We start from the raw sequence: 24,212 nt of genomic DNA on the forward strand, positions 1-24,212 counted from the left end.
GCCCAAGTAAAATCAACTATGCCTAGTGATATTTTAAAGCCAAATCAGATTAACATTCACCTGCTGAAAACCCTTCAGTGAATTTCCGTCTCTTCTAGAATAAAATCTGAAGTCTTTATTGTAGCTTCCAAGGCTCTATCTGGTCTGGCCTCTATATATCTCTAACTGTATCTTTGATCAATCTCTATCTTAATCACTGTGTTCCAGTCACATTAACTATCTTGCTATTCCCTGAAGAGCGTACATCTGTATGCAATAGTAAAATAACAGCAAAGAGGACAATGTGGTTGGATAGGAATGAGAGAGGGAAGAAGAGGGGCATGAGGTTACAGAGGTAATTAGGGGAAAGATCATATGGTCTTATATCCATAGTTGTACTTTTAGATTTTTCTTTGAAAACATATAGAGCCATTTTAGGGTTTTGAGCAAAGGACTGGTATGTTTCACTTGCCATTTAAAAGAATCATTCTGGCTGTTGCATTAAGAATGACTATAGAGGCCCGACACAATGGCTCAGGCCTGTAATCCCAGCACTTTGGGAGGCTGAGGCGGGTGGATCGTGAGGTCCCAGCAACTTGGGAGGCTGAGGCAGGAGAATTGCTTGAACCTAGGAGGCGGAGTTTGCAGTGAGCCGAGATCATACCACTGCACTCCAGCCTGGGTGACAGAGTAAGACTCTCTCTCTCTCAAAAAAAAAAAAAGAAAAATCAGGAGACAACAGATGCTGGAGAGGATGTAGAGAAATAGGAACACTTTTACACATTGGTGGGAGTGTAAATTAGTTCAACCATTGTGGAAGACAGTGTGGCGATTCCTCAAGGATCTAGAGATAGAAATACCATTTGACCCAGCAATTCCATTACTGGGTATATATCCAAAGCATTATAAATCATTCTATTATAAAGACAGATGTACACGTATGTTATTATGGCTCTATTTATGATAGAAAAGACTAGGATGTAGATCCCTGTAGGTATTTGAGTTTTCATCTGTGCTGTAAAGTTTCTCTTGGACCATGCAATCAAAGCATCTGATAAAGGACTAAAAGGGATAGTTCCTGTTGTTATTGATCAAGAGGAGTAATAAATAATGGCAGCAATATGATAGAAAGGCACTTGATATCTCAGGAATAGTGTCTTACCACTGGAAATGCTCAAGTGTATACATTAATATTTGAATAATTCCTCATTGCCCTTGTGTTTAAAAAATGCTGATCAATGTGGCATATTAACACATTCTGTAATCTTTTCATTTTAAATTTAATGAAAAATAAATACAGTTGACCCATAAACAACACAGGTTTGAACTGCACGGGTCTACTTATAACGTGGACTTTTTTCCAACAGAACGATTGAAAATACAGTATTTGCAGGATGTGAAACCCACATCTACAGATTTGACTTTTCTTATAAGCAGATTGCACAGGGCTGACTGCAGGATTTGAGTATGGAGGATATGGGTACACACAGGGGTCCTGGAACCAATCTCTTGTGTATACCAAGGGCTATTTGCATTGAGCCAGGCATTGTTTTAGTTGCTATGGGTCCTGTAAAGTTGTGCAACTTAGTTCCTTTTTTTCAAATGTATAATTTGATGAAAGACAAACACCCAAATAGCCATAACTTTGGGGAGTCCAGGTTGCGGACAGGAGGCATTGGGAAATGCCTCCTAGTGTTAAGTGGTATTTGAAGTTGGCTCTTTGCACATTGGTTAGGTTCTTTGGAGCTTGGGTTAGAGGATTTTACAGGGAATATTAGAAATAATAGCAGTGAAAGTTTAGAGGCAGAAAAGTCTTTAAGGAATTAAAAGCATGACCATCTTTGTGGCTAGTTGAAATTGTTGGGTTGTCATTTTAGTGAACCACATGCAAAGCGAATAATACAGACTGAATTTGTTTATAAAACATGGTTCATTTGATTTGATTTTGTACTAGGCCTATAGTTATTTTAAGTAGCTGTGGTTCTCAGATTCCTGATATTAATCTCTGTTCCTATAAAATTTTCTAGTTTTTAATCTTATTTTACATATTTTACTGAAAAAGTTTAAATTTGTGTCTAATTGACTAATGCTTTGGGGAAAATAAGAACTTTATATTCATATTTCCAATATTCAGAATTTATTAAAACTCTGTCCATTATAATCCTGGAACAGAATGACACATATTCTCATTGCTTTGATTGATACTTCTTTATATGTTCTTCTGGTTTTAAGTCTTGAAACAGGGTTAATTTAATCAGTTTGTCCTTGTAAAACTCATTTTTAGAAAATTTGAAACAAAGAATTTATACAATGAAACTCTAAAAGTAATTGCATGATTCTCCTCCCCCACAGAAATATCTTGTAAGTTCAAGATAAGAGATCACACTTGTCAAAGTCATTTCTCTCTGTCTTTAGGAAATGGAGTTGTTTTTTCCTTCAAGTGGAGGTTGTGGGCCGGCAAACACTGCTAAATTTACCAATTGTACTTGTTGTATTGTTAAACCCCACGCTGTCAGTGAAGGTAAGTGCTATGTTGAATACACACTTTATCCAACACATTTTGTTAATAGGAGAGCAATGTTTATTTTCTTAATGTACTTTATGTGTAGAAATTAGTGTATACTTTTAGTATTTTCATTTATTTTTTTCTTGGAAGGTACTTGAATAAAGGTGACAAAATATAAGGGAAAATCTATCTAAATCTCTATTTGTCTTTTTCTTTGTGCATTTTAGGAGGTGTTCTTTGAGTTGCTGATCATGCTCAGGCTCATTTATACTGTTACAGGTCTTGGATCATTGACTTTTAGTCAGCCTCCTGACTTGCCAATCACAAACAGTGATTCACTTACTTCACTTAGATACTTGTTGGTTTTTTTTTTTTTTTCCGAGATGGAATATTGCTCTGTTGTCCAGGCTGGAGTGCACTGGCATGATCTTTGCTCACTGCAATCTCAGCCTCCCAGGTTCAAGCAATTCTCCCACCTCAGCCTCCCGAGTACAGGCACACACCACCACACCCGGCTAACTTTTTTATTTTTGGTGGAGCTGGAGTTTCACCATATTCTTACCTCAGATGATCCACCCACCTGAGCCTCCCAGAGTTCTTCTGGGATTACAGGCATGAGCCACTGTGCCTGGCTAGTAGCACTCCTGTTGTACAATTTAAATCGATGTCTGCCATAAATCCAGTATACCCTTCCTGAGAAAGGTGGAGAAATTTCCTTCAGTTCTTTGTATCTCAAACAGTTCTTTGACATATGCATGTATATACACATTTGCATATGGACATATGTATATAGAGAGAGTTTGTAAGTTCTTTTCTTATTTTTGTCTCAGTTTCTTCATTTTACTGATTTTAGACTGGTGTATGTATTTTTTTTTTTTAGGTATCTCAAATCTTTTTGGAAGTAAGATGGAGGATGATTAAAAAGATCACCCTTAAAAAACTAGAATACACTAAATAGTATACAGAAATGAATGGATTTTAAAATTTTATGTCTTCTAAGTATGAAAGTAATTCATATATATAGTAGAAAAATTGGAAAATAGGAAACCATTAAAAAATGAAGTAAAAAATTACTGTATTCCCATCACCTGAAGATAGTCATTGTTAATATTTTGATGCATTTCCTCCAAATCTTTTTTTTCTGCATTTGTGTGTGCATGTGTGTACACTGATACACATAAATGTAATGGGTGAGATATAGGTCTATAGGCTGTCGTTTAAATATAATTTTGTGAGCATTTCTGGCTTCCCTGAAGTCCTCATTAATATTTTAATATTTATTTAATATTTAACAGCGATTGTATAGATGTAGTATGCATTTGGATACGTAGGTTGTTTTCAGTTTTTTTAATATTAAAATTAAAACTTTGAAGAGTATCGTTATAAGTAAATATTTGATGATATTTCTAATCTTTTCCTCTGGCTAGTTTCCTAGAAATAGAATTACTTGTTGGAAGGATATAAGCCTTAAAGATCTTGCTGCATAATTAATACTTCTTTAATTATTTAGGAGGTATTTTAATATATTGTAAATCCTTAGGACCATAATTATACGGAACTAACATGCAGCATGGGTAACAAACACTTATAAAGAATTTACTGCTATGTGCCAGGTATAACTATTAAAGATAATTATACATTATCTTTAATCTTGACAGCAAGTGTGTCAAGTAGGTAAATTCATTGCTCTTTTCAAGATAGGCAAGCTAAGGCTCCATGGGATTAAGTTGTTTCTCCTAATTTCGAGTGGAAATCGAGGATACAAACCCTATTGGTTTGTTTGTTTTTAATCTCTATGTTCTTCCCTCTATACGCTATTGCCCCAATAGCAATAGCCACAAAAAAGTCACATGGCACCTGGTTAGTAACAATTCCATAGGAAGTAAAAGTAATATGTGAAATGACTGGTATTGAAAATTTATGGGAAAAAAAGCTGGGATTTTATGTTTCACTCATTTTTTCTTAACTGGGGAGATTGTGTATGCGTGTGTGAATGTCTATACAGGTTTAGTATTCCTAATCCAAAAATCTGAACCCAAATTGCTCCAAACTCCAAAACTTTTTGAGCACAGACATGAAGCATAAAGGAAATGGTCATTGTAGCATTTTCAACCACTGGCTTATATTTACTGGATTTTTGAATTAGGGGTGCTCAACAAATATGTATCTCCAAATATTTCAAAATAAAAAATTGAAATCCAAAACACTTCATGTCACAAGCATTTCTGTAAGGAATATTCAATCTGTGCACACACACACATGCACACACATACCCCCGTGTATATTTATGTACATATACATATATACACATATACATGCACACACAGTATACTCACATTTTGAAAAAGTTCTTGTTTATAGGCACCAACATTTTAAAAGCTTCTCCTTTTCACCTTAAAATGTTTTATTCAACATAGTTTATCTGATTTAATCCTTTCTAAGGAAAACTATGTTGCAAGAAGACTGAAATAAAATAAAGTGGAACTAGAATAAATACCAGTTGTGTACCTTAATAATTGCACGTATAGCTGGGAAAACTGGGAGCCACATAGAAAATTGAAACTGGACCCCTTCCTTACACCATATACAAAAATGAACTCAAGATGAATTAAAGATGCTCTGTATATGGTCTGTATAAGTCCTTCCGTCATGGCTTCTGCCACCTCTCCTACCTTCTCTTCTGTCTCATTTCCTCTCCACTCTATTATTCAGTAAGATGAAGATACTTGTTTTCCAGAAGGACTATGGTTCTCCGCACCTTTGCTCAATGCTGCTTTTGCCCTGAATATGTATTCTTCTCCAGCTCTTTTTATTAAAGTACTGTCTCCAAATGCCTCTTGGCATCATTTCAGTTCTAACCTCTCTGTACCTCTTTTTCTATCTTTATAACTCTACCTATTGATATGCAATCCTGTATCACTACTTTTGTGCCGGGAGTTTATTTTACTTGAGGATATGCTGCATCCTCAACTTCTGATCAGTTTTCTACTCTTTAAATGCTATATAGTATGTTTTGAGTTTTTATGTCCAAAATAATTCAGTGTCTTTCCCCTTATTAATTTGGTTTCATCATTACTCGTTTTCTTCTTAAAGGTGCTGTCATTCTTCCATTCACTTGGATTCAAAATCTTGAAATCATCCTTTACCCTTCTTTCATCTTCACACCCTGTATTCGGTTTAATCCTATTGCTTCTTGTTTGGAAATAACTTATATTAATTACCTCCTTCTTTCTCTACTGCTGCCATCCAAGCTTTGAAGTTCAAAATAAGAGGAAAGTATTTGAAGATATCATGGTCTATTTTTTCCAACCAGCATTCTAAACGATTTCAAAAGCCTTTGCTGTTGTTTCCACTACTTACTCTTTTCTTCAGACCAGTTTGCTCATCACTGTTGCATTAATGATCTTCCTAAAATACTACTTTTATTTTGCATCTTCTCACTCAGCATTTTTAGTGACTTCTTGTTTCTTTTGGCAGTGTTTCTTTTTGAAGGAAAATTATTTTCATGGACTCTCAGGGCTGACATAAATTATTTTAATTTTTAGTAATGTAACTTAAATATGTCCAAATATAAAACTAAATACAAACTTTTGCTCATACAACTGTATAGCTAAAATAATTTGCAGATTCATAGCAAGCAAAACTATAAAACAAAATTTAACTTCATAGCATTAACATGACAAAGGATATTATTTGCCATAAAAGCAAGCTTAATATGAATATAGTACAGTCTCTGGTATAGCACGAGCCTGTTCTACTGCAGTGACTTAATTCATCCACCACTTTTCTGTCTACAAGGTTCTGAGAAACCTTTGTTTCTACAGCATACTATGATAAAATTTGGCCTTCATTTGGTACAGATGTATCATTTGAGAAACAGATTCACCTCTATCTTTTTCTCACCCCTCAGCCTGCTACAATTAAAATAGCACAACTTGGCTATAGTAAGATAGTAAATACAAATGCACATTCAGATACTAATAGTACATGGTGATATAGGGTTACTGGATAAGATCCAGATGATCCAAAATATGGTATAAGTGTGTGTTTGTATATATATGTATATTTGTGCCTATGTGCATGTATGTGTAAGAGTCAGAGACAGAGTTTTAGTTGACTTGAAATAAAAAAAAACACCTTAGACTTTTATAGGAAACAAATAGAATCTCAAACTCAGCCTCATACCCCCAGAGACTAGAGACTCCAATATAAAAAATAACTCATCTACAGAATAAAGACTGTATTCCTCATGTTGATATCCAAGGCCTTTATCAATTTGAATTGAATCTATTTTTCTTTTCAGTTCATTTTTCTTTTCTGTCTTCTTACTGTCATGTAAACATGCTCACACTTTCTGAGATGTGTGCCTTCTCTCCTCTCTGTATCTAAGCCCATCTGTCCATAGCCTTTAAGGACCATTCATGCTTCCGTTTCCCCTTGAAGCTTCTTCCTATCCCTTCAATTGTCATTTGATTTTTCTCCTTCTTTGAACTCTTGTTTGAATTCCTTTTGTGTCTGCTACTTTGGCATTTCATTTCTCTGTATTAAATAATGCCATTTACAATTGTTTGATTTTTACGTTCTCTACATCCCTAGACTTCAGGGCTTTACAGGCAAAATAGTATCTTAAAATTTTTTTGTATAATCCTCAGAACCATTGTTGATACTCTTGAAGCACTTACTAAGGAAATCAAATGATTAGATTTAATGCTCAGTATTAGGGATTTAGTTTCTCTTGCAAAATATATGATTTTTAAAAATATGGAGTATAAAGTACTTTGCTGTAAAAAACTTGCATTTCTAAGAAACTAAAATGTCTTAAAATTTTTTATGTTTGCACTCATTGTCCTTCATTCTCAGGACTTTTGGGAAAGATCCTAATGGCTATCCGAGATGCAGGTTTTGAAATCTCAGCTATGCAGATGGTAGGTAGTTTACCATGAACCATAATATTTGCGAGGATTTTTTCAAAAAAAGTTGTAAAATGCTTTACATTGAATGTTCCCTGTGTATTCTTGAACCACATTAAAAATAAAAGACATGCTTACTGAACTCAGTAACCTTCCTATAGTCAAAAATGTTTTTTGACGTGATTTTTCCTATATAATGTTTCACTGAGAGAAGTAATATTCAAATGATACACCTAATTTAAGTGTATAAGGTAAGTTTATACAATTCTTGAAACTTTAGTTGCAAAATAAATAAGGACCAAAAACTGTAAGCAAAAAAATAGAATCAAAGTGAGTAACTGTAATGAGTTTTCTGTCTTCTGGATTCTTAACTAAACAGATAATGAAGGGAGAGAATAAGTTCAGACTTTTTTCCCCAACCAGTACCTTTTGCTGGTTTTTGGACTTTCCCTTAAAACCTTCTTTGGAGTTAGTGTATTCCTGCACCTCTGTTGGCACTTGTACCACTGGACCTTCAGAGCCCACACTTGCTCAAAATGGTGCTGCTCATACCTTTCTAGGAAACCTTTCAGTGAGAAACAACACTTGCTTTGGTAGAGGTCATACCTTTGTGCTATACTCATCCGTACATTTGACTAGAAATTGGGTAACAGATTATTATATAAATTAGATAAACAATTTGTTTTTTACAGTGTTTGAAACCTAGCAAGTTTATGATTTTTTGATAGTGAAACACCAAAATAGCCATTTTGAAGGTGAGAATATTCTTACCAATGTTATTTGTATTTTCCTTTTCTGAAAAGAAACAGCTTTCTGCAAAGTCTTAAGATTACCCAAAATCAAGGATCAGGACACAAACTGGGGTTCTATTTTGTGCCAATAAACCAAAAAAAAAAAGGAAATAGTTTTCAAAGTCATCAAGCAAAACTTGAAGATTGATGAGAAAATTGATATTTGAAGAATCTTATCTAGAATTATAAAGCTATTATCAGCCAAAACTTTCTAAAAGTATTAGCTTGTTAATAAATTAACAAGATTGTAGGATGCCATATAAAGCTATTTTTAAAAATATAGAAATGTTAGTTTTAAACAGTGACCTAATTCTAGATCTGCAAACTTAGCACAGTGATATTTGATTGGGTATAGTTTGTACTTAATGAAAAAAAAAAAATTTTCAGATGATTAATTGAGCCTATAGGTGAGGCATGGTAGTGTAGTAGTGGCAAGCACAACCATTGGCTTTTGGAGTCAGAAAGATCTATTTCTGAATCTTGGGTCAGCAGCTTTCTAGGCATGTGGTCTTGGCCAAATGTCAAACATTCTTATTCTCCATTTTCCCATTAGGATTTGCCTAAATGAATTATTCTGCAGATTAAATAAAACAATAATTTCTGGCTCAGATTACTAAGTATTTAATAAATGATATCTTCTGTTAGTATTTTGTTGCATTTAACAAAAGATATGTGAGTGTAGGATAAAACACTGAAATTCAACAGAATTTCCTCCCTGTTATAGTAATGTTGCCCATAAAAATAAATCCTCAGAGCTTAAATTATGGTCTTTATAGGCAGAAAGTTCTCAGTGTTCTTCAATCCTGGCAACATTAAAAAAGCAAAATGGAGGGAAAATGAAATTGGGAATTCTGAGGCTATTTTCTAAAAAGATAAGGTCTTAGTTTTTGAGAACCTTGGAACTTAATGAAATTTTATTTCGAACTAAATTTAAATTCAGCCTTGATAAGAATAAGTCCTTCTAGACTTATTTTGTAAGCATACTCTTACAATTCTTTATGAAGAGTAGCAGGAAGTCCACATGACTTGTATAAGTGCTTTATCACGAACTAGACTAACTAGGGATTTTTCTGAATGCTTGGGAGAAACGTATTATTTTCTGTCCCCTCTACAAAGTCTGAACTACTTTTCTTTAATATTTCTTTCTTGTACCACTAATCTATCAATAGTACAGTTAATATTGCATATAAATCTTCTTTTGTATCAACAATGAGTTTTTATTCAGAGATGGGCATATTGTAGTAGGTAAGAATATGATCAATGAGGTCAGACTGTTTGAGACAGGGTTATATAACCCCTCTGAGTCTTAGTAGTCTCATCTGTAAGTTGGAGCTGTTAATATGAACAGCTCCATACAGCTTCAACTTACAGATGGTTATTAACAATAACAACCCTATGCAGTAGGGTTGTTGTGAGGACTAAATGAGATGATGCACGTTCAGAACCTAGAATAGTGCTGTTATCCATTATTATTCTTCATGAGCTGATCTTTCATAACACTTTTTCTTTAAAGAAAAATTTATGTAAAGTTTACAATTTAGAGTAAAGAGATTGCAAGTGTTAAGTGCTAAGTGAGGCTCATTTTTCTTTTGTTGGTTGGTTTACGGTTTTGTTTTGTTTTGTTTTTTAATATAGTTCAATATGGATCGGGTTAATGTTGAAGAATTCTATGAAGTTTATAAAGGAGTAGTGACTGAATATCATGTAAGTATAAAAGTAAATGTAAAAAAGAAAATGTACTGTTAAATAAAAAGTATAGGATACAGTGTTTTGGACTAAGCTCCTGTACTAGGTCCCAACTGACCAGGCTAAAAATCAATACAGTCATTCATACTAAAGTTCTGTGTCACCAAACTAAGTTGTTGTCTGACCTTCGGAGAAATCAGGAGAGAGCAAGCCAGATTTCCCAAACAGGCTAATTTTATTTGGCTTAATAATAAAGTCATCTCTGCCTTTCATCAATATGACAAAAACTAATCTGAAGTAACCTGATGTTAATCAGTCAGTTATTTCCACACTACTTTCTTCAAACTATATACTTTTCATACATCCCAAAATTCACTGCAACCAGTCTGCAACTTCCTAAACTCAATTCTCTTATTTTTTTCTTCTCCCCTCTGTGGAGTCAGATAATAGGTTCAGATCTGAAATCCTCTATTATGTGACCATGGACAATTTATTTACCCTCTTTAAACCTTGATTAATCCATTTATAAAATGAGAATAATGATATTACCTGCCTCAGGAGATTGTTGTGAGAATTAAATGAAAATTATCTAAAGCAGTTTCACATATTAAAAGTACTCAGTAAATATTACCTGCTATTATTACTGTTTTTATTATTACTTAGTCTGATATAATTATTTGGCAGTAGATTCCATGTTGATCATTTACACCTATGTTTTCTGCTTCAACATTTACAGTCATAAAAAGGTGATAATTCCTATCTCATAGGGTTACTGTGATCCATTTATTACATATATTGAGTATTTGCTATATGACAAATAATCAGTAATGAACAAAAAACATGCTGCCTGCATTTATGGAGTTTATTCTCTAAGGAAGATAGACATTAGCTCAAATGATCCTACTCATAGCTACTTAAGCAGTCAAAAGGCTGGAAAGGAAACAAAAAGGTTCTTTTATGTTTAAGCAATTTGCAACTTAATTAAAAACGAGGGTAACTTCAAAATTTTGAGTCAGTTTTTAAAGGAACATGTTATGCTTTTGATGAAGTTATTTGTTTAACATGTTTTTTTTTCCATTTTATACATTTTGAAATAGCCTTGTATGTCTGTTTTCAATTGTATCTGTAATCAACACTGAAAGAGAATAAGTGAGAGAGACAAAGAAAAAAGGGAAGGAGGGAGAGAAAAAGAAGAAAGGAAGAAACAAAGGAAAGAAAGGAGGCAGAGGGAAAGGAAGGAAACAAGGAAGGGAGGAAGAAAAGCGGACAAAATTTACTCTTCTGTTTTTGGAAAACTTGTTTATGCCTTCTGCTCCTCCTGCAAATTTGGCTCTTGACATTTATGTGTAGGTGGTTCTTCAATATCATGAGGCAGAAAATTAGACTCAACATAATTATCTGTAAAAATTCAATTACGTATGATCTTTGTGAAATAGCAAAATGACTTTGGGGGATACACTCAGGAACTCCAATGAGTAGAGTTATGAGTACCATTTAAGTTATGAAGTTCTTTTCCTCCTCTTTTAGCTTCTGTAGTTTCTATTAGGTAAGATGACTGCTTCTGCATCAATATTCAAATATATTCAGTAATATATTATTTTACTTGGGTGTTGTGTATTACAAACCCTCCAAAGTCATTAAAATGGTTCACATGATCCTACATGATTTGGCCTCATCTCTTACTACTTTCCCGTTGTCTCACTCAGCTCCTAGCCTCTTAGCTGATCTTCATATATCCCTACTGTGCTTCTGCCTCAAAGTCTTCATATCTATTTTCACTTCTGCCTAAAATATTGTTTCCTATTCAGGAGGGTGAAAAAATATTTTTTGAGTGTTCTGGACACTGTGAGAGGCATTTTTCTTTGATCATGTTTTTCATTATACCACTTTATATAGAGATCTAAGAATCGTGAAACAGTATACTTCTGTTTTTCCCTTAATATTCTGTGTGCCATTGTTCTCATACATTTTACATCTATATATGCTATAAACCCTACAATACAACACTACTGTTTTGCTTTGAACAGTTATCTTTGAAAGCAACTGAAAATACAAAAATTAGCCAGGTGTGGTGGCAGGCGCCTATCGTCCCAGCTACTCAGGAGGCTGAGGCACAAGAATAGCTTGAACCCAGGAGGCTGAGGTTGCAGTGAGTGGAGATGATGCCACTGTGCTCCACCTGGGCAACAGAGCAAAACTCTGTCTCAAAAAAATAAAGAAAGCAACTAAAAAATAAAAATGCATTTTATATTTGTACTCGACATGTTTACTGTTGCTTAGTATAGATTTATATTTTTGTCTGGTACTTTTTTCCTTCTGCCTAAAGAACTTCCTTTAATATTTCTTATGATATAATGCTTCTGATGGTGAATTGTCTCAGGTCTTTTTTGTCTAAAAAACTCTTTATTTTTTTCTTCATTTTTGAAAAATATTTTCTCACCTGGATATACAGTACAGATTTACATGTTTGGGTCATCATTGTTGTCATCCTTATCCTTTTCCTGCTGTCATATAATGTCCTTCCCCCAACCCCCTGGCTGCTTATAAGGTTTTTTGTTTTTAGCTAATTTTGTCATGATGCATCCTAGTGTACTTCTCTTTACATTTATTATTCTTGGGTTCTGTTGGGTGTCTAGGTTTATGGGTTTCAGCAAATTTGGAACGTTTTTAGCACCTATTTAAAAAAGTATTTTTTCTGTTTATCACCTTTTCTTCTCTTCCAAGATTCTGATTACACGTATAATAGCTTAACATGGTTGCGCAGCAGGTCTTTTTTCTTCTTGTTCATTTTTCTTTCTCCCTTTGCTTATTTTGGAATAGTTTCTATTGAATATCTTCAAATGTATTGCTTTTCTGCAATGTCTTATCCTGTTCACCCCATTCAGTGTATTTTTCAATTTAGATGTCTTAAATTATACCTCTAGAAGTTCTATTTTGATCTTTTTAATATTTTTTATTTTCTCCTCATCATGTTCATATTTCCTTGTATAATTTGAGAATGTGGAGCTTATAATAGCTGTTTTAATATCCCTATGTTATTATATCATGTATTTAATTGCTGGGTCTATTTATTGAGCTTTCTTCTGGTAATGGTTAGTATTTTCCTACATCTTTGCCTACCTAGTAATTATTTGTTGGATGCTTTATATTGTAAAATTTACAGTGTTACATGGTACATTTGTAAAGGGTGCTCAATTTTGTTCTGGCACTTAGTTAAATCACTTGGAATCAGTTTGAGACTTTTGAGTCTTGCTTTTCAGCTTTGTAGGATGGGTACAGAACATCTTCTAATCTAGGGCTAATTTAGGCCAACTGCTATGGTGCAGTACCCTTCTGAGGACTCTCCCTGATGTTCCATGTATCGTATGAAAAGGCGTTCACTCTGGCTGGTAGAAAAACTCTTCTCAGCGTTGGGCTGTCTCTGATTTGTTGGATCTACTTTCCGGCAATTCTTTCCCAGCCTCAAGTGGTTTTCTCTACACATACGACAGATTAGTAGCCAAAGACTCATGGGAACTCCTCTGCAGATCTTGTAGCTTACTCTCTGCATATTCCCCTTGTTTCTCCAGTATTCTTTTCTGAAAACAAGAGCTGCATTGGCCTCCCCAAAGTCCAGTCTTTGTCTATTCAACTCAGAGAATGTTGGTTGTGTTTCCTCTACCTGGTCTACAGGTCTGGAAACTGCCTCTAGACAGTAAGACAGAGCAGTTATACAGCTCACCTCATCTGTTTCCATACTCTCAGGGTCATAGTCCTGTGCTGCCCATCATTCGGTGTATGAAAACTATTGTTTCATATGTTTTGTCTAGTTTCTAGATGTTTAATGTGGGAGAATAAATCTGGTTCTATTATTTCTTGTTGCTAGAAGGCATTATGATTTTTAAAAGGTTTTTCAGGAGAAAACCTTTGAAATTTATATATATATATGGGAATGTGAACTTGACAACATTGTATTCAAGAAGGCCTTTGCAAGGAAGATATACTAAAAGATAATTCCAAATAATTAAAGTGTCAGATGATAAAGGATAACATTAAAATGGTAACAGGAATGGAGCGAGAAAACATATTCTTCAAGGAAAAGTGGACAGAATTTGGGAACCGCTTGTTGTGTGGGATATAAGTGGGGGAGAAGTCACAGATGACTTTAAGGACATTAGTGGAATGGTGACACAATTAAAAGATGAGGGGTAAAGATTGTTAAATTCTTTTTATTCTTGTATATTACATATCATAGGACATGGTGACAGAAATGTATTCTGGCCCTTGTGTAGCAATGGAGATTCAACAGAATAATGCTACAAAGACATTTCGAGAATTTTGTGGACCTGCTGATCCTGTAAGTTATTGTTTAAAATATTAACCGAGTGTATGTTATCTATTCACTATTTTCACAGGTTTAAAATTTTTTGTTTGTTCCTTAAAGTAAATAATATAAAAGTGAATATAATATACAAAGTTTTTATTCAAAATGGCACTTTACATTATTTATTTTTTTGAGAGGGAGTCTCACTCTGTCGGCAAGCTGGAGTGCAGTGGCGCAATCTCGGCTCACTGCAAGAAGGCCTTTGCAAGTAAGATATACTAGAAGATAATTCCAAATACTGAAAGTGTCAGATGGTAAAGTATTACATTAAAATGGTGATAGGAATGGAGAAGAGAGGATGTATCTAGAAAAATATTGCCCAGACTGGTCTCCAACTCCTGGTTTCAAGCAATCCTCCTGCCTTACCCTCCCAAAATGCAGGGATTATAGGTGTGTGCCACCACAGGTGTGTGTCTGCCGCCCAGGTTCAAGCAATTCTCCTGCCTCAGCCTCCCCAGTAGCTGGGACTACAGGTGTGTGCCACCACGCCTGGCTAATAGTTTGTATTTTTAGTAGAGATGCAGTTTTACCATGTTAGCCAGGATGGTCTCGATCTCCTGACCTCGTGATCCACCCACCTCAGCCTCTCAAAGTGCTGGGATTACAGGCATAAGCCACCATGCCTGGCCTACATAATTTATTTTTACATGACATTCCAAGAAAGAGATTTTTAAAAATTAACTTAGTGACAATATAGAATAGGCAGAAGCATTTACTATAGCATTTTATCTTTTTTCTTGCTAAATTGTCCAAATAAATACATTTTGAAAGCTTCATAATAGAAATTATCTAAGGTATTATATATCCTTTAACATGGGGGGCCATAAGTAAAGCTGTTATAATACAGTGTCAGCATACCAATACATAAATAAATATGGGCAATGGGACTTACGTGAAACTTGGTATTCACTAGTATACCTTTCAATTTGCTTTGAGTTTTCTTCCTGTGGACATTTAATAGTGTGTATATGTATGTGTGTATAAGTGTGGCAGGGTGAAAAGTAGAAGTAACATTAGAGCACTATGATAAAGCTCCATTTTACTATTATTTATAAATAGTTTATTGAAGATGAGCAGCCAATTCAATTTAATTTTATTCAGGAAATTATTTATTTTTTATTTCTTTATTTCTTTAGTTTTTAGACAGAGTCTTGCTCTGTTGCCCAGGCTGGAGTGCAGTGGTGTGATCTCGACTCAGTGCAACCTCCACCTCCTAGGTTCAAAAAGTGACTCTTCTGCCTCAGCCTCCTGAGTACCCGGGACTATAGGTGCCCGCCACCACACCTGGCTAATTTTTTTGTATTTTTAATACGGACAGGGTTTCATCATGTTGGCCAGGCTGGTCTCAAACTCCCAAACTCAGGTGATCTGCCAGTCTCGGCCTCCCAAAGTGCTGGGATTACAGGCGTGAGCCACCATGCCCAGCCATTTATTGAACACCCTTAGATGTAAGACAATAAATCCACAGCACCTATTAGGAAACCATCTTGTGTGCCAATGCTCTTAGATTAAGCCCCATAGGGGAGAACCTACTCCTGTTGTCAATGATTTAAAAGTATATACATAAAAATCTTTTAGAAAACTTACAGTGCTACATATAAAAAAGGATATTGTTTCAGTAAAATCCAAATGTTGAATTGTAAAGGAGCAGTTAATATGACCTGGAGGTAGCTAAGAAAACTTAGAGGAAGAGAGATATAAACAGGGGTTTAAAAGACAAATTAGGGCACAAAGAGACTGAAAAAGATTGAAAGCATGTACAAAAAGGCCAATGAAGGAATTTGCAAATTTACTATCGGATACAGCAGGAATATTTTCTTGGCTTCAGTGGGAAATCCAGAGCTGGAAGCACCAAGAGATACATTTTCTTAAATAGATGAAATATGGTAGCGAATTCTGCTAGGTTGGAGTGTGATTTTAGCCTTAGAAGCCAGGTTAAAAATTGTAATTCTATTTAGTTTGAATCTCATATCATAGGAAATTGGATTTCCTTGTATGCAGCTTAATTTTGACTGTACTGAATTGTTAGTTTGATGCAACTAGATCAAACTAAATTGGAAGAGATTTAAGACAGAAGATCTAGAAATAGATGCAGACATCAATAGTGAAACTTGGCAGGACCTCCTTTCTATCTTTTCAGGGACAAAGACTAGAAACTTAAATAATACATAGTTTTTAGATGAATACCAATGTTCCAACCCCCAGGGGGCACCAACACATTTGATACAGAATTATTTTGTCACAGTAGTGTTTACTATTATCTCACTTAGGAACCAAGCATTGGGATACTCTCTAGGTTCTAGGTTGGCACATTCATTTGTGGAATGGAGGCTTCAGTCTCAAGCAATAGTTAGAATAATATTAACAATACTTTCATATATTCAGGCATATCTTCTAGTGTAGTGGAGAATAGAAAAGTCTTATGACTAAAACTCTCAAGAGATTCCCTTTAGTATACAGACTGGATAAACTAGAAATAAATTTCACTTTAAGGGATTTTTGCCCCTTTACCTGCATTTTTGTTAGATTGTGATTTACTCTGTTTTATTTAACTAAAATTATTAAATACATTGTGGGTGTTGGGTATTCAGGACTGGGCATGATAGACATTGGCTCTGCCCACAGGGAATTTATAGTCTAGTGAGGAATATTATTATTAAACAAATGATTACATAGTTGTATATATTACCACTATGCTAAGTCTTTTAGAAGAATCTGATAATTGTGTAAGAAATTGTATTAATAGCAGGAGGCTCTAGCTTAGTTGAGGTAGAGAAATTCCTGAAAGATTTTTATTTATTCCGAAGCCTGTAAAGGCCCTAAATCTGGGGAGAACCTAGCATATTCTAGGAATTCAAGGAAGGCTGGTTTGGCTCTAGCCTACAATGCTAAGAGGAAACTAGCCTACAAGGTAGCTAGAGATTGTTTAGGCCAGGTATGAAGACCACATTAACTAGTTTATATTTACTCTACGTGCAACAGGAAGCTCCACAGAAAATTAAAATAAAGGATTAATGACATCTAGTTTGTATTTTAAAAAAAACTCTGCGACTATTATGTGGAAAATTTGTTGGAGGAGAATAAAGTAAATCGGGCCAGAGAAATGGGACCTTGGGCTTGGATGGTAACAGTGGAGGGTTTTGAAATATATTTTGGAAGGAAAACTGGAAAAGAACTTGGTAATTTGGATGTGGGCATGAACAAGTAGATAGTTTATTTACTATAGAAGAAGAAATTAGAAATGACTTTTATTTTGGAATATATATAGAAACAGTAATTAAAACACCAAAACCTTTATTCATTGTTTAAATGTTTTTCTGGAGCTTTTTCAGAGTTTTAAATATTACATATATATAAATAGCTTTTACTCTCAAAAGTATGAGGTAGAAATAGCAAAAATGCATGTAATCTTGAATTTAAACTATTTTAACTTTGGCATCTATCATGTTTTAGTAAATTTGGTCTTTGATGAAAAAGGCCTTAAGTGTGTCTGGTTTTGTTCTTAAAACATAATGAGGTCTTATGCTGCTCTTTCAGTGTTAATTTTGTGGATTTTTCAAAACTCAAGTTTTGTAAAAACAAAGAAATACTATATTTCACCTTGCTATAACCACCAGATATTGCTTTCTTATTAGTTCTGCTGTGGAAATTCATATGTGAATGGTATTAATTGACTAAAATCTAAAAACAGATGGATTATGGAAACACACTCTATAACCTTACTGGATTGAAATCCAATCAATATGTATATTTTCCAAACCTGTAAATCTATGTATCTTTGTATTACTTTATTACCACCCATAAATGTGATCTGTGTAAGTAAAGGTAACATTTAGAGACTATTTGGGATTCTTTCCAGTTTTGGCTTTTAAGCCTTTTTACTAATTAACAATTTATTGCTAAGAACTTCACTACTTGCTGAGATGTTACACTTAATACTACACAGAATGCAAAGGAAATGGCTGTTTGAATTATTAACACCATAATCTCTACTTTCAGAGCTACAGCAGTGATTAGAATAGAAATGTACCTTCCTTTTCTTCAGTATGGTTTTACTATTATTTTGGTTAAAATATGACCCTGTATGTAGATTTCCACCGGGGAGTTAACCAATAATAGCCATTTTTTCTTTGTTATCCTTTTCACTATTAAACTTACTTCAAAAGGCTTCTAAAGGTTCTTTACATGTTACAGAGATAATATATACAGTAAAGTTGGCCTGAAGCATTTTCGTCTCTGATTTATTCTTTATTCAGTCAGCCAACCCACCAACCACTATCCAACCAAACATTTACAGACTTTCAAAGTGCATGAAGTATTAATAGTTTTTCGTACTAGCAATGAAAACATGAACAACACGCCTTTGCTGAGCCAGAAGAATTTATGTCCTAGTTGAAGAAAAGAATTGTATAGTCAATAGTTGCAATAAAGTCTTATCATTGCCATGATAGACATATATATTAAATGGAAAAAATTTATGTTCAAATAAGATTGAGAAATAGTAGATTAAGTGAAGTTAAGCAGATTTGTGTACTACAGGACCCTAGAACATTTCAAATGCTGACATGCATTGTGAATCTCCAAAAGAAGGCATCTGGTATGAAGTATTTTCCAATTTTGTTGCCAAAAGTTACAGATGACAACCAGGATGAGGAGAAATTCCTGAGCATAATTCTTGCTAAGCTGCTTTCAGGAACCTTGAAGAGAACATAAAGAACTCTGAAACGTAGCTTTTACTTTTTAGGGAAGAGAGAAAGATAACCAGGACTACATAAATCTGGCCTTCATTATTTTTTTTTATTTCCAGCCTATTCACTCCACCACTCTCCCTTCCCCACTGCATTAGATCTCTGCAGTGATTTGGAGGCTCCTATAGCTTTCCTGCTTTTGAATTTCTCATCAGTGTTAGAAAGTAACATTGTCCTGTTATTAAAACTTATTCATCCTGATAAACCAAAGCTCACAAATACTTGCGTTTTTCAGACTATTTTCTAATTATAGGGTGAAAAAGATTGTCTTTCGTTAAAGGAATTTGGAAAAATCATTTTGTTTTGTTTTTCTTCATTGTCTCTTTTTTTCCTTCTGCTGCTGTGATAGTGAAGGTGTAGTTAATTTTGATCCTCTTCTCCCTTGGGTATACCCTGAGACTAATCTTAGAGCAGCGTTTTTATCCTGATGTTATAGACCTCTGTGGCTTTTTGGAATAGAATTCAGGGATGCTATAGTTTGGTTTGCGTAACTCCCCCAGATCGCATATTAAAATGTGATTCTCAGCATTGGAGGCAGAGCCTAGTGGGGAGCATTTGGGTCCTGGGGGCAGATCCCTCATGAATGGCTGGGTGCCATTCTCAGGGTAATGAGTGAGTTCTCACTGGGCTCTGGAGCCGGGCTGCCTACCATTCTTCATCTGTAAAATATAATCTGTTTCTTCACCAATAACATGGAAAAAGAATAAACCTAATGTGAGGATTACATCCACTAATGTGAGCAAACTTCTTAGAATATTCCATAAATATGGACTTTTCTTACTTTTCTTAGAGGCGAGGATACATGCGGTTAGAGCAACACACAGCTATTTGACACATAGTGGGCAAGATGGAAAGACTTGAATGAGTTTTGGGGAACCTTGTTCCTGTGTCTTCATTTTAGGAGAGTAATTGAGGAAAGAAAGCACCAGATGTTGCCTTGAGATCTGGAACCGTATTCCTTTCATACATATACGTTATGATGGTGCTAAAGCTAAAATTACATAAGATCATGGGAAAACAGTTGACACTGACTCTGATCATACGAAGCAGGGAATTAATAAATGAAAAAACTAAAAATGTGGTTATCGTAATTATTGTTTTTTAAGTAAACTACATTATATTGTCAGTTTATCCTAAAGAACAATAACGTAAGCATACTATTTTGCTAGACTAATTATTAGTGTGACAGTAGTAAATATGTATTCATAGGCTTCCTGCTTTGGTCTTAGAGTTGATAACAAAATTAGATGGCAAACTGTTTTCAGTATGAGATCTTGGCCATCCTTGTTTTATGACCTTTAAGAAAGAAAAGAGGCTTCCAACGGAATTACACCAGTTGTAAGGACAGTAAGCTTGCCCAAGAAATACAAATATCAAATTTGAGGGCTTTGGTACAGTTCAAAATTGAATAAAATCAAGTGAATAATTGTTTGTTGAGATGGAATGGTAATCGAGGCATGACTAGATTTTGCTTGCAAACTGTTATAAGAAAAGGTAAGTTTACAGACAGTGTTAGAATAAGCATAAGATAAATGCTTTAAGAGAGGCTCAAGTGTTGAACAGGATTTTCAAAGAAAGGAGTGCTGACACCTCTGGACTAAGTGCATAAGGTTTCATTCACAGAGTATGATATCTGAAAGAAGGTGAACCCTGTAGAATGCATAGAATTTCTATAATCTGAAATGGGAATCTGTACTTTTAAAATGACAGATTATCACATAGATACAGAGATGGCAAGGCTGAGTAATTTAATTTGAAGCATTGGATAGAGTGTAATAGTAGACAATAATGCCAGAGAGATATTTGCATCACAAAGAGTCCCAGACTGGGAATTTTGTTATTTAATAAACATGAAAAACCATTGAAGGTTACTGACAAAGCAGCACTGTCATATGATGAAAGTAAGTTATGTGACAATATGTAGTATGGATTGAGTGAAAGTGTAGGAGGAGAGGCAGCCAGTACTGAGGCATTTGGAAAGTAAAAATAAAATCCCAAACCCTGTACCAACTAAACAGATCCCCCACTTGGACAAGAGGACCCCAGAGAAACCTTAAAAACTAAGTTCACTGGCCTGGTATGGTGACTCCTGTAATCCCAGCACTTTAGGATGCTTAGGTGGGAGGATTGCTTGAAGCCAGGACGTTGAGACAAACCTGGGCAATGTAGTGAGATCTTGTCTCTACAAAAAATCAAAAAATTAACCAGACATGGTGGTGCATATCTGTAGTCACCAGTGCAATGGTCTGATCAAAGGTCAGTGCAGCCTTGACCTCTGGGTGACAGAGCAAGACCCTGTCTCAAAAATGAAAAACAAAAATAAAGAAGTTCCCAGCCATGATAGGATGAGGGGTCAGATATATCTCATTACACCCACTCCTTTGCTAACCACCGTTAGCCTTCCCTAAGGGTTAAAGAGAAACTAGCTCTTTGAAAAACATACTCCACTGCTGATATCAACCACATCAACCATTGTTGCCCTCCCTTTTGTGGTTTTGACCAGGCAACTGACCAGTATTCCTTCCTGATTAGAGACCACTAACCACAGAGTGGTTCTGGCCATTCTACAGAGTGTGCACAGAGGGCCTTTATATCCTCTGCTTTACCTTTTGATTTATAAAGCCAAATTGTAATACATTTAAATGTTAAATCTTTACCCTAGAGTGAACATGGTGTTGCAGTCTTGCTAGTGCACCACGATGTATATAGTAGTCTCTCGTTGTGAGGTTTCATCCAGAATTCTTTGCCTCACAACCAAGAGAATTAAGGAGCATGAACACAAAGAGTGAGGCTGGAATGAAAGTTTAATAAGCAAAAGAAGAAAGCTCACTGCCATGGAGCGAGGGCCCGGAAGAGGGTTACTATTTTTACCATTGAATGCAAAGACTTTTATAAGAAACCAGTGAGGGCTCATTTGCATAAGGCATGAATTTCTGATAGCTCCACCCCATTCTCCTAATGTGCATGCAGGCTTTAGCTTAAGTTACTCCATATTGCCTTTTCCTCTTACTGCACATGTGTCAGGGGATGAAATTTTCCATTGCAGGCATGTCTGGGCAAGTCACCTATGTAGCCTTTCTTATCTGTGTGGCTGTGGGCATGTCTTAGGCAAGCCCCCTGTGCTTCCCTTATCTGTGCCTGCTTGCTGTTCGTTTGTCTGAAAGAATTCAACTGAGGGCTCACCCTGCCTGCCTGCCTATGTGACAGGCTTCTTCCCTTCTCTTCTCTCAATGGGACACATGTTACGTGCACATTGGCCTACTGTGCATACCCAGGCCTTTCCTTCATAAATATTCATAGCTCCTCCTATAACCCTTTGAATATTTGTACTTAGCCAAACTGCTCAGCATAAATTTGTGTTTCCTTTACGCCTCCCTCCAAGTGCCTGTTTCTGGCTTCTGGCCAGAGGTTTAACGCTTCCTAGCCTGTTGGGATGGCCACCCTTCAGGCAACAACCTTTTATGAGAAATAAGCTCTCCTTTTCAAAGTTATGAACCTCATCATTCTTCACCAGACATATTATGTCAGTTTAAGAAGCCATGTTTCAGAGATATTGTAAAGGAGAACAATTTTATAGGCCTTCCTTTACTTCTGTAGGCCTATGTCATCATCTCTTAAACCTCACTGAGGAGTTGTGTTACACTCTTCTTATATTGCTATAAACAAATACGTGAGACTGGGTATTTGATAAAGAAGAGATGTAATTAGCTCACGGTTTTATAGGGAGGCCTCAGGAAGCTTATTGTCATGGCAGAAGGCAAAACAAGAGCAGGCATGTCACATGGTAAAAGCAAGCAAAGGAGTTGGAGCTGGGGTATCACACACTGTTAAACCACCAGATCGCCTTTGAACTCAGAGTGAGAGCACACCTATCACCAAGAGGACAGCCCAAACCATTCTTGAGGGATCTGCCCCCATGATTCAAACACCTCCCACCAGGCCCCACCTCCAGCACTGGAGATTACAATTCAACATGAGATTTGGGCAGGGACAGATATCCAAACTATCAATTACTATGTGCAGCAAATCAACAGTACATGTAAAACGCCTGGCATAATGTGGGAAACAGTAATGCTGAAGAAATATTAGCCATCTGGTGGTGATGGTGATGATTATGTCATTGTTGCTGATAATGCTGCTGGACTCCCCAGATTATTTTAGCACCTCCATTTTCCTTTGCAAACACCTTTCCCTACCTCCCTTTTAAGTTGTGGTTCTTGGAATTAATTCTGCTTTCAACCTGAACTTGGATATTGTTCTGCATGTCTTCCTTTGGTAATTCTATCCACTTTTATGACTTTAACCACCATCAGTAGGCTGGTAATTCTCAAATCTTATTTCTAGTCTAAGAGCACCTCCCGAGCACCAGATCCATGTTTCTAACTGGCTATTAGCAGCCCTCCAAGAACAGTCCTACAGGCAAGAAGGTCTCTTTCTCTTTCCCTGCAAACTTGCTTCTGTGCTTCTTTTCTTATCTCCATAAATTCATTACCAGCCACAGCCAGCTAAGCCAGAAACCTTGACATGTGTCTTTACTGTTGCCTTTCCCCAACCATTATCATAGTCAATCAAGCCCTTCAAGATACCTTCTTACTATCTCATAAATATTCCTTTCTGTCCATCTATAGTTCCCCTACTTTAATTGAGATTTTCATCACTTCCTGACTGTTTTATACGGGAACCTCCTAACTAGTCTTTATACTTTCAGAATTACTTCCCTGCAATTCTATAACCACACTGCTGCCTGAGTAATCTTTTTAAAATGTAAATCTGGTCATATTATGTCCCTGCTTAACACTGTTTTATGACTTCCAATGTTTACTGAGTAGTTAAAACTCCTCAGCAAAGCAGACAACATTTTAGATGGTCTTGCCCCTTTCTGTCTGTGTAGCAGCACTTACTGAATCTGATTCATTCATTCATTCATTCATTCATTCATTCATTCATTGACAGTCTCTCTCTGTCACCCAGGCTGGAGTGCAGTGATGTTATCATAGGTTGCTATAGCCTCCACATCTTAGACTCAAGTGATCCTCCTGCCTCAGCCTGCCAAGTAGCTGGGACCACAAGAGTGTGCCGCCATACCCGGCCCATGTTTTAAATTTTTGTAGAGATAGGGTCTCTCTAGGTTGACCAGGCTGGTCTCAAACTCCTGGGTTCCAGGGATCCTCCTGTCTCAGCCTTCCAAGGTGTGAGCCGTGGCACCCAGGCTTGAATCTTTGTTTTAAA

At 35.8% G+C, this 24,212-nt stretch overlaps 1 protein-coding gene across 4 annotated transcripts in view; it reads left to right on the forward strand.

Moving 5' to 3' along the window:
- Nucleotides 1-24,212, forward strand: part of NME7 (NME/NM23 family member 7) — a 155,129-nt gene that overhangs the window by 65,966 nt on the left and 64,951 nt on the right. For all 4 annotated transcript variants that reach the window (XR_013529555.1, XR_008477615.2, XM_008985065.5 and 1 more), the window contains 4 exons: nucleotides 2,395-2,500; nucleotides 7,346-7,410; nucleotides 9,822-9,890; nucleotides 14,107-14,208. Coding sequence is in view for 2 of the 4 variants with exons in the window: in XM_008985065.5 (XP_008983313.3) it covers nucleotides 2,395-2,500; nucleotides 7,346-7,410; nucleotides 9,822-9,890; nucleotides 14,107-14,208 (342 nt within the window). In the remaining 2 variants the exon portion in view is untranslated. The remainder of the gene's footprint in view (nucleotides 1-2,394; nucleotides 2,501-7,345; nucleotides 7,411-9,821; nucleotides 9,891-14,106; nucleotides 14,209-24,212) is intronic.

This window comes from Callithrix jacchus, chromosome 18, assembly GCF_049354715.1.
Source record: "Callithrix jacchus isolate 240 chromosome 18, calJac240_pri, whole genome shotgun sequence".
Taxonomy (NCBI): Eukaryota; Metazoa; Chordata; class Mammalia; order Primates; family Cebidae; genus Callithrix; species Callithrix jacchus.